This window comes from Girardinichthys multiradiatus, chromosome 20 (genome assembly GCF_021462225.1).
Source record: "Girardinichthys multiradiatus isolate DD_20200921_A chromosome 20, DD_fGirMul_XY1, whole genome shotgun sequence".
Taxonomy (NCBI): domain Eukaryota; kingdom Metazoa; phylum Chordata; class Actinopteri; order Cyprinodontiformes; family Goodeidae; genus Girardinichthys; species Girardinichthys multiradiatus.
Genome location: NC_061812.1, coordinates 38,634,953 through 38,650,703, shown reverse-complemented (window position 1 = coordinate 38,650,703; position 15,751 = coordinate 38,634,953). Strand labels below are relative to the sequence as shown.

Sequence of the window (15,751 nt, the reverse complement as noted above, 5' to 3'; positions counted from 1 at the left end):
CTCTAGCACAGTTAATACAATGTACTCTGTTTTATCTTTGTGTTTTTATCTTTCCTTCTATCTTACTTCCATAGACACAATATAGTAGGATATACGTGTAAAAACAGCAAATGTTACAATTAAAGTGACATTTTACCTTTTCATAATCTTAGTGGGTTTTTTTGTTTTTAATATATGCAAAACATGTAGACAGACCCTGTGGCATAAAAGCCTGGGGTCCCCATCTGAGCTTTCCCTGGGCACCCATAGGGAGGTTGGCTCCCCAGGTTGGGAATCACTACTCTAGGGAATACACACAGAGACTGATGTTTACAGCTAGTAATGCTACCTACACTAATGGTGCTAGTCTCTAGTACAAGGTGCTAAAGATTCCAGCTCTGTGATAATTTTGTATTTATTTTAAAAGAGTAAAACCCTGTTCTAAAGCGACTGTTCTCTCACACACATGGCGTAACATCACCTCATCAACTAATATAAATAATAAATGACCGCTAGCGGCAGGAAGGACAAATTCTGCTGAATGCTGTTCCTACATCTTCTTATGCTATTGATCTTTCCCAAAATTCTGATCGGTGCATCTCTACTTATTATCCTAACATTCAAGGAGAGGTCATTGGATGAAGCCATTAGGTTATCAATAGCAGCGCCTGTATCCTCACAGGACCCATGAAAATGCCACTCCGTAATGGCCTCCGCCAGAAGAGAGCACGTAAGTGTGGAAGTATGTACACTTCTTTACCCAGGAGTGTGATGAACATTAAGTGTGTGAGTTGATCTGTCTGACAGCAAACCTTCCCTAAACCATGTTGGCCACTGCTGTGTGACTTTTTTAGAGATATAACCAGAAGGGGTGGAAGCAGGGAACAACAACTATCTTTTTTTCCTTGTCCTCCCCTTTGGGTCCACTGCATTATTCAAAAACGACACTTACTGAGCCTTGCACTTCCTTGTACATCTTTGGCACCAAGCTTGACTTGCCAACCAGACAAAAAAGAAAAAAAGAACAAAAAAAAATGGAAGTCCCCCTTTAAAAATGTATTCAAAACCCTGCTCATACGAATCCCTATCCCCTTTTTGCTTCAATTAATGGGGGCAGGGATACTTTTAGAACTTATTTTTATCTCTCAGAGCAAGAATTTTCATGTGTCAGCTGTTCCGCAGCAAAAGTAAGCCAATTCTCTGACAGGCTGCTTAAAGTCACCAATGTTCACAAGCATACAGAATTCAGGGCTGTGTTTTTTTCCTATTGCTCTGCTTCAATTACTGTCTTTTTACTTGGCAGTGCAAGACACAGACAGGGGGAACTAAGCAGCAGACACCATCACTGTTTAACAGGAGCTTGGCATGGAGAGAAAGCCCCACTCTGCACAAGGGTTCAGTGTGGAAGTAACACTCATTGTTAGAAGCTTAAGGAAAGCATTTCCTTTGCTCTAAAAAAAAAAACCCTTTCCCTTCCTTGTAACACTCCCACATACACCATACACAATTCTAGTAAGCTTTTCCATAATCAGAGAATTAGATCCGCCTCCGTGTCTACCCTCCCCTTTAGCCCTTGCGGCGCAGAAGGCATCAGGCTTAATTGCCAAGCATTTCCAGGGCAAAGGAGGAAAACATAATTGTCATTTCAGTCTTAGCTATAGTGATCAAAGCTGCCCTAGCTACCAGCACAGTACTATGTAGTGTTGCCCATAGCTTTTCCTACTCCTATTTGTCTGCGAGAGAGATTCAGGGTGGACTAGTCAAGAATTCCTCACCACATAAGTGAGTCATCTCCCAATTCCCAATCTGAGATGTTTAAGCAGCACTTGCATGTTAAGATCCAAACAGCAGCAGACAGCACTGCAAATGAACCATATCTTGTTAACTGTATTTCGACCTAACTGCACAAAGTCACATAACATCGATGAGAAGGCACAATTAGCAGCCCCCACCTCTGCTTATTCTGTATAATATCAAGCACCATAAATCATCCCGTCACGCTGACATGGCAAGTCATTCTGACACTCTGCAGCAGTCCTTATTCTTGTCTTTCAAACAGCCAGAGCTGAGAACAGCTAACCTAGAGAGGACAACATCTTACCCGCTGTAACACTGAGCTGTGAAGTAGGTCAAAACAAAGAGCATGTTTACGTACCCAGAGTGAGGATGTCAGTGCGACCAGGTCGGGCCACATGGTGCTGCTGGATGGTCTGGTAGAGAGTGGCCTGGCACAGCAGCAGGAAGCCGAGGCTAATCCACATGGCCAACAACCAGGACATGGTAAGGCTGAGTCTGCAGAACAGCATGAAGAAGAGAGAAGCATCAGATCTCTATTAGAGAAGGATGTATACATATTTACTACAGATATCATCTTTACTCAGTATGAACAACAAAGGAGGTAAACAAGATGCAAAAATACCCATATATTTACTGCAGTGATTTACTCAAAGAAATGTGCACGCGTTCATATATATATATATATATATATATATATATATATATATATATATATATATATGTGTGTGTGTATATATATATATATAAAACACAGCCAATGCAAAAAGATAACGTACACATGAAATAGGAGATGTACCGCTCAAGCTTTTCCCGGCCAATACCATTTCTGACTTTCATTGAGGTTTGAGCTGCCAATTTTCTAAAGCACAATGATGTATAAAAATCAAAACACTGCAGTTTCTATGATGGAGGTAGTAGTTTTGAATCAAACATAAAATGTGGGAATTACAAGATATTTCCAATTTATGCATCAAATCTTGTCCCTAACCTTTATCTGATTTATATTCAACTCAAAGGTAGTGCATCAAAGTGCATGCTGTCAACTCATCTGTTTATAGACCAAAAATGGTGGGTGGTCAAAAAAAAAGATTTTTTTTATTTTTACTTTGACCTTCCTATCACGAATCAAGGGCTGATCCCACTGATCAAATGGCTAATCTTGGTCACTTGTAATAGATATGTCAAACTTAATTTGTACATTTATACTCCTTGCTACTATGTTTTGGACATCAATTTAAAATTGTGTTTTCTTTTTGTTTAGGTATTTGTTATTATCACCATTTATTTAATTTCTACAAAAATGGGTTTTATATTAATAAACTGACATTTAAATAAATCATTGCTGATCACAGACAGCAGTCTTGATCCTATTAAGGGATTGCTTAACTGCTTATGAAGGGCAGCATATGTGGACACACCTTTATCCTGGCTGAATAATGAGATTCGTCTCCTTCCCACGTGGTGTTAGTCCTTCTTTCCAACCAGAAATCTAATAATGAGAAGTTGTTTCTGCAATAACTCCACCTTCTGTAAAACAAGATGTTTGCTGTGCTGTGTAAGGATTTTATCCAACTAATCGGGGAGCTTGTGGCTTTTAAGGCAATTTGAAAGCTTTGGAAGCTTGAAGCTTTTGAATAGGCCTACTACAAGTTAGTGATTTTAATGCGACTGAATTCATAATTTATACCAAATGCTAGTGCATTAAAATGACGTATGCACAGCCATTAGCCATTTAACTTTTAAAGTAAGTAAAATGAGAGCAGGTCTGATTTAATGCATTATTTAAAGATGGAAATCTAGCCATTTTCGTGTTATGATATGCAGTTGAGGTTGAGAGCAGTACGCTAATGAAAGATTACCCTCTGTGACATTATGGCTGCTTAATAAACAAAGAAAAATGAGCATATAATTCCTAAATATCATTATGCATCACCAGCAGGCGGAGTTTAGAATAAGCGTGAATCCTCTTCTACTTTTCTGCTACCACACGTTGTTCTCGGTAAGTCACAGATTTGCACGGTGTATTATTCAGAAGACTTGCACAGGTAATTGTTTCTGCTATATTCCACAGAGCCGCAGATCTACAGTATTCTGAGGCTTGTATAGGGAGAGGGGAAAAATGTAGTTGATATCTGCAGCTTATCTCCTGAGCTGAAAGCGCAGCAGCAGAGTTGAAGTAAAAAATAAAAAAAAAGAATGGAGGATTATTTACAGGGTCGTGAAATCCAAATAGATGCGATAGTTTTCAGAAGCATGCAGCCCACGCTTTTGTAGATAGAGACTTCTAAAAGAAGCTCACGCTCACTTTTGTGGTGCAACCTTAAACGAGACACTCAGAGATGGAGTCCAGCTGGGGGAGAAAGTAAAAGCGGACGGAGGGTGGAAACATGAGACACACCTGCAGGCACTGATGCACCTGCGCGCAACACATCTCTAACAAGTCAGATGTTTCATCTCCAACAGACAGCACGTCAACTGCTGCAGACACAACTTCAGCTATGCAACAACACTGACTGTTCCAAACGGAGGAAATCAGTCCGAAAGTGGACCTAATATCATAACTAGCTGTTACTCAACAATGCTTTTAATCCAGCAGGTAATGTCTGCAATTAAAGTGCTTGATCAAATTTGAATACAGAAGGTATTAGAAAGTAATTCTATATCATCCTCACTCAACCCAGATAGTTTTTCATCAGACATTCTTCTACATAAAACTCCCGTCCTCAGACACCAGAGGAATTCCTGGAGATGACCCACACCCTTACCTGAGCAGTTCAGATAGAGGACGAAGCTCAGTCAGAATCACAGCCTGCCCGTCTTAATTCCATCCATTTTGGGGGAAACCAGAGGGGGTCTCTGCATGAAGGTCCACCTGCAGGTAAGCCCAAAAAAACACTGGACTTCTGCCGCTGCTTTTTTAAATACAAATCAACGCAAACAATCCCCCCCCAAAAAATAAAAATTAAAAACACCGCCCAGGTGAGGAGAGGATGTGTCACAAACTGAAGGTGTGAGCGAGCCACGGCTCTATCAACCACATAGGTGCTGCTCCTCTCTCCCTCCTTCTCTCTTTCAGAGTCTCTCGAAACTCTTCTGCTGAGATGAAAGGGGTCCTAATTTGCCCTCCTCACTTGTCGTCGCCCTCTCTCTCTCACGCGTTCGGCGGAAGGCTCCGGTGGAATGACCGCTCTGTCTGCTCTTGGCTGCGTCCCCCCATTGAGAAGCTGCGCTGATAGTGTGAGCCTCAGTCCTGCCTCCAACGCTGTAAGTAGAGCGTCTGTGTCGGGCATGCAGGCAGAGCGAGTGTGTGTGACCGTGCATGTGTGTAGGTGTGTGTGTGTGTGTGTGTTACACTGTAGCCCAGCTGGAAAGCGAGAGAGAGAGAGCAAGAGAAGGGGGGAGTCTGATCACAAGTCTTAAAGCAAGACTACCCGCTCCTGCATCATACTCCATCATCAAATGAAGCATGCTTTATTAACTGAAGCCTCTTTACATCTCAACCTGCCATCCACAACATCTAAAAAGAGAAATCCTTCAAGCTGTTCATGAATACATCTATATTTGTGCAGGGTAGAGATGTCTGCCTTTCAGTTTTGTCTCACAAGGCTTCAGCAGTGTCTCATTAGATTTCTGTAATCACAATGAGGATGTTTTTTTTTTGGTTTTTTTTGCCAGCTAGCCCTAGATGTTGTTTTTCCACATTCGAAGCAACCTCACACCTGCAGCAACAGCAGCAGCCTGAAAGAGCTTTCAAACATTCTCCTATCACCTTCTCCAGAACTGAGTCTGCTGGCTATAGAGATAAAGGACAACCCTTTTTCTGGTTTGGTTGTGTGAATTTGCATTGGTGCAAACAGGAGTGGGGTGGATTTATTTTTTTTTCTCCTAACGTTTTCCTTCTATATGTTTACGCTAACCTTTACGTCAGTGTCCTGTTAACTAGAGATTTATTATTATGTCATTATGTGTCAATCCCAAACACCTGCCATTCCTGGCTCAGTGACACTGTCATTTAGCACAAAATGATCTATATGCCACTTAAAGCAATACAGAAACAAGAGGGGAGATAAAACTGACGGTCAGGAGGGTGTTTGACTTGATGATGAGCATCTGATTACTTTGTCTCAGAGTTGAATCCATAAACACAGCATTGCATACAGTACCATGTGAGAGCTGTGCTGTAAAATGGCAGCCTCATCATTGGTTGTCACCCTCCAGTTATCTACCAGGAGACATTTTTGACATGGTTAACAAGCCCTTCAACTGCTGGTCACCGTGCCATAATATAAGGCATCCTGGGCCATCTCAGCTGCTGCTGCTGCCATCACCTGCGCCTGTTCTTTACTCACCACAGAGCAATTTGACAGCGTGACGCAGACACCCCCGCAGAGTTACAGTGTGCAGGGTGGACAAGGAGTGAGAGTAAAAATAAAAAAAAAACCCAAAGGATGTTTTTTTTTTTCTTGTGGTAAATTACTAGAACTGTAGTCTATCTGATGCCTTGCAAAGGTATTTCTGCCTTGAACCTTTGAATCATATTACAACCATAAACGTTAGTGGATTTCATCGGTAAATTGCACAAAATTTTAAAGTGGAAGCAAAATTATAAATTATATATGGATTTTAAAAACTTTTACTAATAAAAAGGTGAGAAAATGTGGCTGAAGGGATTATGGGTAGTTAGAGTCCCTCCAACTTCACAAATATATTATTAATATGCAGTACAAATACGAGAATGCATGACATGTGGATAGTATAATTTAATATAGTATAGTATAGTATAGTACAGTATAGTATAGTATAGTATAGTATAGTAGTATCCTATCAAATATTGCCTCTGAGCAATCCTTTGTGATATTTGACACACTAATATTGAAAAGACAATTGCTGCAATTTGATATATTGCGCAACTCTAGAAAGCATTAATTAGCAAAGCCAAGAGACACATGAAAACTCTGGGGGAGCTGCAGAGATCCACAGCTCAGGTGGGAGAAGCTGTTGACTCCATTAATTATTTAGTCATGCACATCTCAAACGTAGTCAAATCTAAGCTAGGTGGAGGCAGCATCATGGGGTGTGGAAGTGTTTCTTTAGCAGGGACAGGGCCTAATTCAAGTAGGATATAAATCATGAATACTTTTCCAAGGCACTGTAACGGACATCTTATCATTAAAAACTTGAGGGGGGAGGGGGGGTCTGCATGGTGTTTGTTTGTGTGTGTGTTCTGTGGTAAGTGATGATGTGTCTTTTGCTTTTGGACCTTGCTTCTTGTATTTGCATAGATTTGTAGTAATCTACTGGCAAAGTGAATTGAATGAACAGCAAAACCGCCATCTGGATCCCCATTGGGTATAAAGCTCAGCATGTTAAGAGAGAGATTTACGCTAAGCACAAACTGCAGGGTAATTATCACTCTGATTGGTGTTTCCACCCTGCCAAGATCTACTTGCACAGTATGAGTTGATTACCAATAAATACGCAGATTAAAATTTTGTCCGAATAGTTTTTTTTTTGTTTTTTTGTTTTTTATGGGAGGCACTAATAAGCTGAACGCTTTAATTTGATTTTGTTTTAATGCCTTTCTGATACGTCCCACTGGACTAAGACGAAAGCGTATAAATGAAACAGGCCCTTAAACCAGTTTTAGGATTGAAGGCACCAGATTATTACATTTGCTTTGCAGTACAATCATTTAGATGTCTAAAGCTATTTTATCTTCCTTCTGGCAATTTGTTCTGATCTCCTGATCTTCATTCTGCATCATTCTGTGCTGTGTTGGGAAAATGGAAAGGGACAACAGAATTTAACAGTAATTCTGGATTGTTGTCGCGCTCTCTCTTCTCAGGGGTTTTTATCATTTCCAAGCAGCTGTCATGGCTGCCCGTGCCAAGACCTAACTAGAGCCGACCAATCACCGGCCAGTTCGGTGTTTGGATCTGAGCAGCCCTGTTAAACAACGGCGTTTGCCAATGCTGCTCTTTTGTTTCCCATCTTTCTCTCTCATCAAGTCATTCTCTGTATTTTTGTCATCTATTTCTCCTAACGGTTTATGAAATTCTTCCTTCCAGTGCAGCCTGTACCAACAATGTCCCAAAATACAAAGTTAGGCATTCCCTCCCTCTCACCCCCTGGGCTTGTCTGCTTTACTTAACATTTTTTACTAGAACAAACAAAGGGTTTCTCCATTTGACAAAGCCTATTCTCCTGAGCTATTCTAAATTGTAACACAGATGCAGAAAGAGAGGAAGAGGCAGAAAGCAGGAAGGGGGAGCAGAGAGCAGTCATTTGGATGAAGTATGCAGCAGGGATCTTGCACACCAGTGGATAGTGAATATATGAACCTGATTAACTGAATACAATTATATGGACATTTGTTGAACTTTATATTTTCAGCTCGTGCACTATTCCTTAATGGCTGAGTTAAAGGATAACTGGGTTTAAAATTTTCTGCCGTGAATCTGTCCGTGAATTTAAGAGACATCTATAAACATAAACTCATAAACATGACTCAAGTGAAGTGAAATACAGAGAAGTAGAACTTGTTTTATGATTGAGTCAGATTTGAAGGCCGCTCACACTCACTTTTTCAGTTTTCTCCACAATTTTTTCTATGGTGAGCAGAGCTGATGGCTACCTCAAAGTTGTTTTTTTTTTTAAAGTTTTCTTTCGATTAATTGCTTTAATCAATATAGAAGCAGCATAATTTTACAGTTATCAAAAGAACACTCAAAACGTTTATCTGTTATCTACAAAGTGTCTACCTTTGCCACCTTATCTGCCTTATATGTTTTTACATACTTACCAAAATAGGCCTCACACAACCGGGGGAGTATTTCCCCTCTGACAGCAAAGCCAAGTCAAAACCTGTCATGAGTGATACAGAGAACACATCATTGTTGAGGCACGTGTAGAGAAATGACAGTGTTGTGAAAATAACATCATTTTGTTTATTTCATAAAAGGACAAGGTATAGACCTGTTTTATATAGGAAAGGTAACCTTAGACTCTTGTGATACGTTATTTAGAAAATAAATTTAATATAATTAACTAGACCATCTTAGGGGGCGGAGGGGGTTGTTGAAGGTGCGTTGCGTCCCTCCAACATAACAACAGGAGAAACATTATTATCATTTCTGCTCTGTTTGATTTGTCTTCAAAATCAAAATATGGGTCTGGGAATGAAGTTATACTTAACTTGAGCTCATTTGGAAATTGTTGGTAATTGGTAACGATCATTATCACTGCAAGCTGAAAATAACATATTTTTTACCATTTTGTAGACTCAACATTAAAGGAACATGTTCACAAACAGATGCTGTCCAGTACCGTGTGCACCACTGTTTTAATGAGATACTAACCATCAGAATTGTAAGTATATAGTTATTCCAGTAACTTTGACTGTTCTGGAGCCATATTAAGAAAAGTCATACCTCAGGCTTTTCATTAGGCGTCAAGTGGTTGTTCAGTTTGTTTTATGAACTCTGTGTTCCTTTTCTATTATGGTACAACCACTATACCATACTATACTAACCACCCTCCTCTCATCAGACTTTCTGTCTGGAATTAGGATCTCTGAGGATGATGTTTACAAAACTATTTTATTTCCCTTTTATATTTCTGAAAAACACAGTACCTGATTGAGAGTAAATAGAACTGAGCCAAATTCTTTGTGTGCACAAGTTTGGTAAACAAACTCGATTAAAATTTTGATTCAGATAATTTTTTTGAATTTAGGCCCTGGTTTGTCTGTCACTGTTGCACCTCATCAGTAATCACTCAACTGCTTTTCACCCCAGTAATCTTTTTTGGATCAGACCGCTTCTCTCCCCATTATGCACCCTGCTTTGCTCCCTATCAATTCTTCCAGCATTGTCATGTTTGCCAGTTTTCATCTCCCTCTGCAACTTTGGTTTGGACTTTGCTTTTGCTTCAGACTCCTTGTTGTGAGTTCTGTTTTATTTACTAAACATATTCCTCTTGCTTCCTGCCTGTCTGGTCCTTCCTTTGGTGCATTTAGGTCCTTCCCACACCATCAGAAGTCCTGATTGTTGTCCTTTCATATCTTAAAATTCTAAATTTTGAACTTTGCAAGTCCACTTATTCAGCTAATATGTAAGTTATCTCAGCAATAATGTACCTTAGTTGTGTTTGTGCGCTGGAGACAAATAGTTCAGTTCCTGCTGAGGTCAAAGCCTCCTGTTTGCCTATTTAGATGTTGTTTGCAACACTGACACGCTGCATTGAAAGTATTACACTACCAACAAATGTGCTGAAACCTTTTTTGTCAACTAATTTGATCTGCCTCTGCCTTAATTATTTAATCAAAATATCAGAAATGACCCTCTAAGTTGACATACTAACCTTTACTTTTTTTTCAATATTTGTATTATTTTTTCACTTACTATCCTGTAGGTCCATGAATAATTTATACCTGCTCACATATTCTTTAATACTATCAATTGTGGGTTTCTTTCTTTATGTAAGACAAAAGCAGACTTGTTGTATATCTTTCAACTGAAATAAGACTTTGTTTTGGTAAATTATTCTTTATTGAGAGTTTAATTTCTGCAGTAAATTATAAAGTGAAATGTTGCAAAAAAAAAAACTCAAACACAACTATTCATATTTTTTCAGAAACAAAGGTAAATCATCATTTATTTTCTTCCGCATCCCAACCGAGGCCAGCTTTACGAAGGGGCAAGAGGGGGCAATGCCCCCTAAAACAAATGCCTGGCCCCCTCAAATCAATCCTCAATCACACAAGCACAACACCCCGCCTTGCCTCTCCCTTCTCCTCCTACACTTAAGAGCAAAACATAGTCGTTACTTGACTCTGCAGACATACGCGCGGACGTCCGCCAGGCATGTCCACGCAAAGCTCAATTTTCACGACCATGTTCGCAATGTTATTAACATTATAGCACTGCTGAAAACATTACATTCTGGCCTAAAGTTTCTTTAGAGAAAGGACCTGAGAGGGGGGCATTTTGGAGCCACACCTGCTGTAAAATGCTTGCATTTTCTTCCAATCAGCATCTACGCATGACTGCGTATCGCATTGCTCCATGTTTTGTACTCATAAAATCCAGCTGTTGACTTATGTTTGTCAGGTTCAGTGAAGAGACAGAGAGGGAGATATACAACCAAACCATTAGACCATTTCACTCATTTTGCTTAATTACTTTAATGGTAAAGTCTGAAGAAAAAAAGAAATAGCATGACCACAACCCTTTTTCTGAATGTCTAGTAGCCTAACTCTCACAATAAAGTGTTGATTATAAAAAACAAACATACAGTATTGTATAATTACAGCATGCTGACCAAAATCTGTTCTGTGTAGGTAAAAGTCACTTTAACTCAAGGAGCTTTTTACATGCAAGCATTTCTACCCCAACAGTCGAGGAATCATTTTGCTAGGTAGTTAACATTACAGGCTAATATATGCCGAAGGCTGAATATAACGCTCTGATAGAAAGCAGCAAACAAAATGTTACTTATTTGTCTGTTTGATTTTATTAGCATAATAACAGAGCCAATGTTAACATTAACTACCTAGAGTAGGAAGGAAGGTCTTAAGTTTTGCTACAGGAAAGTGTGATGATATGGATATTGGTAATGGTTTATTAGTTATTATTAGTGTGATGTTTCAAATCTGTCAGAAAATAAATAATGTACAGTTTTCTCACCTGATTTAGTAAGTCTCTTTTGATCATTGATTTATTTCATTTACAAATTTTGCAGCATAATTCCAAGAAAACTGATATAAAAGCATTAATATATCCTGTTTTATTTTAATTTTATAAATAAATTTGGCAATGGATGCCCTGTTTTTGGCTTAAGCACCTGCCTCCAAAAACGTATGTGCATATTCTGATGTGGTTTTAGCTTTCTGGATATCTATTGTATTTTCCTCTTCAGCATGTTGCTGTCTCTCAATATCAAGTCAAAGCTTAACAAAGTAAAGGCTGCTCCTCAGTGTATATTAGATGAACTCTTAACAGCGTTTTGGGCGTTTACATTTTTTGTGATTATGAATATTAATATATTTTTTAATATTTAATATTAAACTTTTATATTTTATTAAATAATATTTCGGTCTGTTAAGGGTTGTCCTGTGAATACCACGCCAATAAGGTGGTGGTGTTAGGACAACATTTTAAAGGGATGAGCCAAGCTCTGGCATTATTGAACAACAAAGCTCTGCACACACATGGAATGAATTCATACAATTTCTTAAAATACAAGAATTTATTAACAAACATTTGTCAACTCAAAGTCGAACATATTTCAATCAACAAACTCTTTACTAAAACAACCCAAACAAACTACCAAGCAAAATGAAATAATAAGGACGACCAATGGGTTATGTACAATATAAACAAGTGAATCAAAGAGTGATGAGACATTACCATGTAATGGTATTTATGTTTGAGAACCAAGGATTATCTTGAAGAATCTGGAAATGAAGTTAAGTTAGTCTTGGAACCAACTTAGGCAATAATTGCAATAATTGCAATGCAAGATCAGATAAAACGCTATTTTAATAAAATAACATTTTAAAGAATGATTTGCTGAATAACCCAGCCTTCTAGATGACTAATTCTCAACGGTGTTTAATTAGCTGCCTTTATTTGTTAAAATAATATTCAAAGAAATATCAAGGAAATAGTAAAATAATGTTTAAGGAAATATTATTTTGAATAAGAACCAAACCTTTCTGGATAAATGGGTCTTAATGATGTTTAATTAGTTATCAAGTTTAGTAGAATAATATTTAGGGAAATATTATTTTCTAGATTGGAAACTTACAACATTTGGGTAAATGATCTTCGGCTGACTCATAAAGTGGGCGAGCACGTGTACTTAGCTATTAGTGGTTGGTGCTAACAAAAGAAGCTTATAGCTGGTTACCAGAATCAAACACATATCTTTAAAATACCACTAATAAAAGGGTTGAAATGTAAGTTTGTTTTAACTTTAAAAACACAACACAGAACACATCCTTATCTGAGTGCTAGTCCGCTAGCACTTAATGTAGCTGAGTTTCTCAACACAAACAAAAACAAACGTCATTAAACTGACATTATTTAGATTATTTAACTCTAAACTAATCTTCTCTGCTGAGGAGAAGTTGTCCAGGGCGACGAAGTTGAGGAAAGCATCCACGGTGAACAAAGGGTTAACTTGCAGCTAACCCCCCTAGCTGTGGGAAAGAGCATTAGCTGGCCCGGCCGAACTGTGACAAAGGCATGTTTGGTTCCTTGAGTGGCCGCGATTCAGCAGGGTAGCTCTCGCTACCTGGACGTGCACGCAGGTAGGTGTGCGATGCGGTCCGGGCCTCCTTTTCCAGGCCGTAGAGGAAATCCGGTTTGATTAGGCCTGCTTCTGGAGGCCTCAGAAGAAAAGTCAAGTCAAGCTTGTCTCATTACATCCTTTACATGAATGAATGCTGGATACTCAAACAGCAAATCATTACTTAGCTTTGTTGCATGTGATCGTAGTCACTCTGGATCCAGTTTGAAGAGTTATGTTTGTTTGCCAGCAAGGAGGCAATTATGTGTGTGTGTTGCTCCTTCCAGTTCTGCTGGGGACCTGCGTGGAAGAGGTCTGTTTGTTGGAACGCAGGGTTTTTATTCAAACAGTGACGTCACGGGAAGTCCGCTGTTACCCCTCTTGTTCCTGTTCCTGGCTGTGCTGGAAGTAGTTAATGCGATTTATTTTGAAAGTTCAAGAAAAGTTCTTACTGGCCTTTAATGTTGTAACTCATGGCTGGGGTCCCAACACAATTGACCAATGTAATTTCACAGTGACAGTTTGACTGATTGATGATGTCATGTTCAACAGATTCTCTTTTTCAAAATAAATGAGCTATTAATGAGTAAAAAGACAAAATGTGCAGGTGTTTAATTTTCTACCACCAATGACAACTATTTTGATATGAATAATTACTAAAAACATTCCACATGTTGTGAAAAGCAGCCCACATTTTAACAACCCACCCAAAGCTATTTTTTTCCCAGCCGAACATGTTCAAAAGAAGCCCAAACAGGAGAATACCAGTTCAGTCTGGCAAGTTGCACAATATTACACAGTTTACCCCAATCCCGTAAAGAAAACACTAATCTACAACAATAAATATGCGCATGCGCATAATGTGTACCCATGATGATGCCCCCTTCACATTTCTGCCTGCCCCCTGCATGCCTAGAACCGCCCTGATTCCGACACAGTTAAAATAGTTTTATATTTTTGTGTGTTCATTCAATTAAACATACTTTACAGGGGTTGGACAATGAAACTGTCATTTTAGTGTGGGAGGTTTCATGGCTAAATTGGACCAGCCTGGTAGCCTGTCTTCATTGATTGCACATTGCACCAGTAAGAGCAGAGTGTGAAGGTTCAATTAGCAGGGTAAGAGCACAGTTTTGCTCAAAATATTGAAATGCACACAACAATATGGGTGACATACTTGAGTTCAAAAGAGGACAAATTGTTGGTGCACGTCTTGCTGGTGCATCTGTGACCAAGACAGCAAGTCTTTGTGATGTATTAAGAGCCATGGTATCCAGGGTAATGTCAGCATACCACCAAGAAGGACGAACCACATCCAACAGGATTAACTGTGGACGCAAGAGAAAGTTGTCTGAAAGGGATGTTCGGGTGCTAACCCCGATTGTATCCAAAAAACATAAAACCACGGCTGCCCACATCACGGCAGAATTAAATGTGCACCTCAACTCTCTTGTTTCCACCAGAACTGTCCGTCGGGAGCTCCACAGGGTCAATATACACGGCTGGGCTGCTATAGCCAAACCTTTGGTCACTCATGCCAATGCCAAACGTCGGTTTCAATGGTGCAAGGAGCGCAAATCTTGGGCTGTGGACAATGTGAAACATGTAATTTTATCTGATGAGTCCACTTTTGAGAATTAAAATCATGTACTTTCATGCTATTAGTTTAGTTTGCATGTTAGAACATTAAACTGAGATTTAACATGAGTGAGCCTTGAGGAGAGATCACAGATCACAGCAGGAGTCAGGATGGCACAAGGATGAAACAGAGGTTAGAAAGTTCTCAACAGCTGCAAGCAGTAAAAGCTGGCTGTAGGGACAATAAAGCAATAAAGGTCAACTTTGGGCATGGTATAGATACCACAAGGGAGCTTGGCTGATTTACAACACCAGACTGCATAAGGGGGAGGCACTGTCAGTAAGCTTTAAAGTCAATAGTACAAAGATGTTCTGGAACTTGTAAATGACAGAGACATCGGGGTAAAGATTCTGTTATTTTGTATATTCATTTTGCATTAGAAATCATTGGACTTATTATCTCCCAAATTAAAGTTGCGTTAATCTTAATTTCCTGCTCTTCATCTGTTCTTTCTCACGACATCCGGACTGGGAGAGGTTGAGGCCGCAAGGATATCAGTGATAGCATTATTTTACCTCAACACCACCTTTACTGTTTTCCCCACATCCGGGAGAGTTACGGTGTGGAGAAGCCCCAAAGAAGCGTACCACCCAGACTGTTGCATGCCTAGAGTGAAACATGGGGGTGGATCAGTGATGGTTTGGGCTGCCATATCATGGCATTCCCTTGGGCCAATACTTGTGTTAGATGGGCGCATCACTGCCAAGGACTACCAAACCATTCTTGAGGACCATGTGCATCCAATGATTCAAACATTGTATCCTGAAGGTGGTGCCGTGTATCAGGATGACAATGCACCAATACACACAGCGAGACTGGTGAAAGATTGGTTTGATGAACATGAAAGTGAAGTTGAACATCTCCCATGGCCTGCACAGTCACCACATCTAAATATTATTGAGCCACTATGGGGTGTTTTGGAGGAGCGAGTCAGGAAACGTTTTCCTCCACCAGTACCACGTAGTGACCTGGCCACTATCCTGCAAGAAGAATGGCTTAAAATCCCTCTGACCACTGTGCAGGACTTGTATATGTCATTCCCAA

The 15,751-nt window shown here is 39.6% G+C and overlaps 1 protein-coding gene across 17 annotated transcripts in view; it reads right to left on the bottom strand.

The window, feature by feature from the left end:
* Positions 1-5,037, bottom strand: part of LOC124856821 (chemokine-like protein TAFA-1) — a 214,912-nt gene extending 209,875 nt beyond the window's left edge. For 8 of the 17 annotated variants that reach the window (XM_047347691.1, XM_047347694.1, XM_047347695.1 and 5 more), the window contains exons 1-2: positions 4,542-5,037; positions 2,135-2,271 (exon numbers count right to left, since the gene is read on the bottom strand). In XM_047347691.1, the coding sequence (XP_047203647.1) occupies positions 2,135-2,258 (124 nt within the window). In that variant the 5' untranslated portion in view covers positions 2,259-2,271; positions 4,542-5,037. The remainder of the gene's footprint in view (positions 1-2,134; positions 2,272-4,541) is intronic. The other 9 variants (XM_047347705.1, XM_047347707.1, XM_047347708.1 and 6 more) reach the window with 4 other exon arrangements.
* Positions 5,038-15,751: the final 10,714 nt, after the last annotated feature.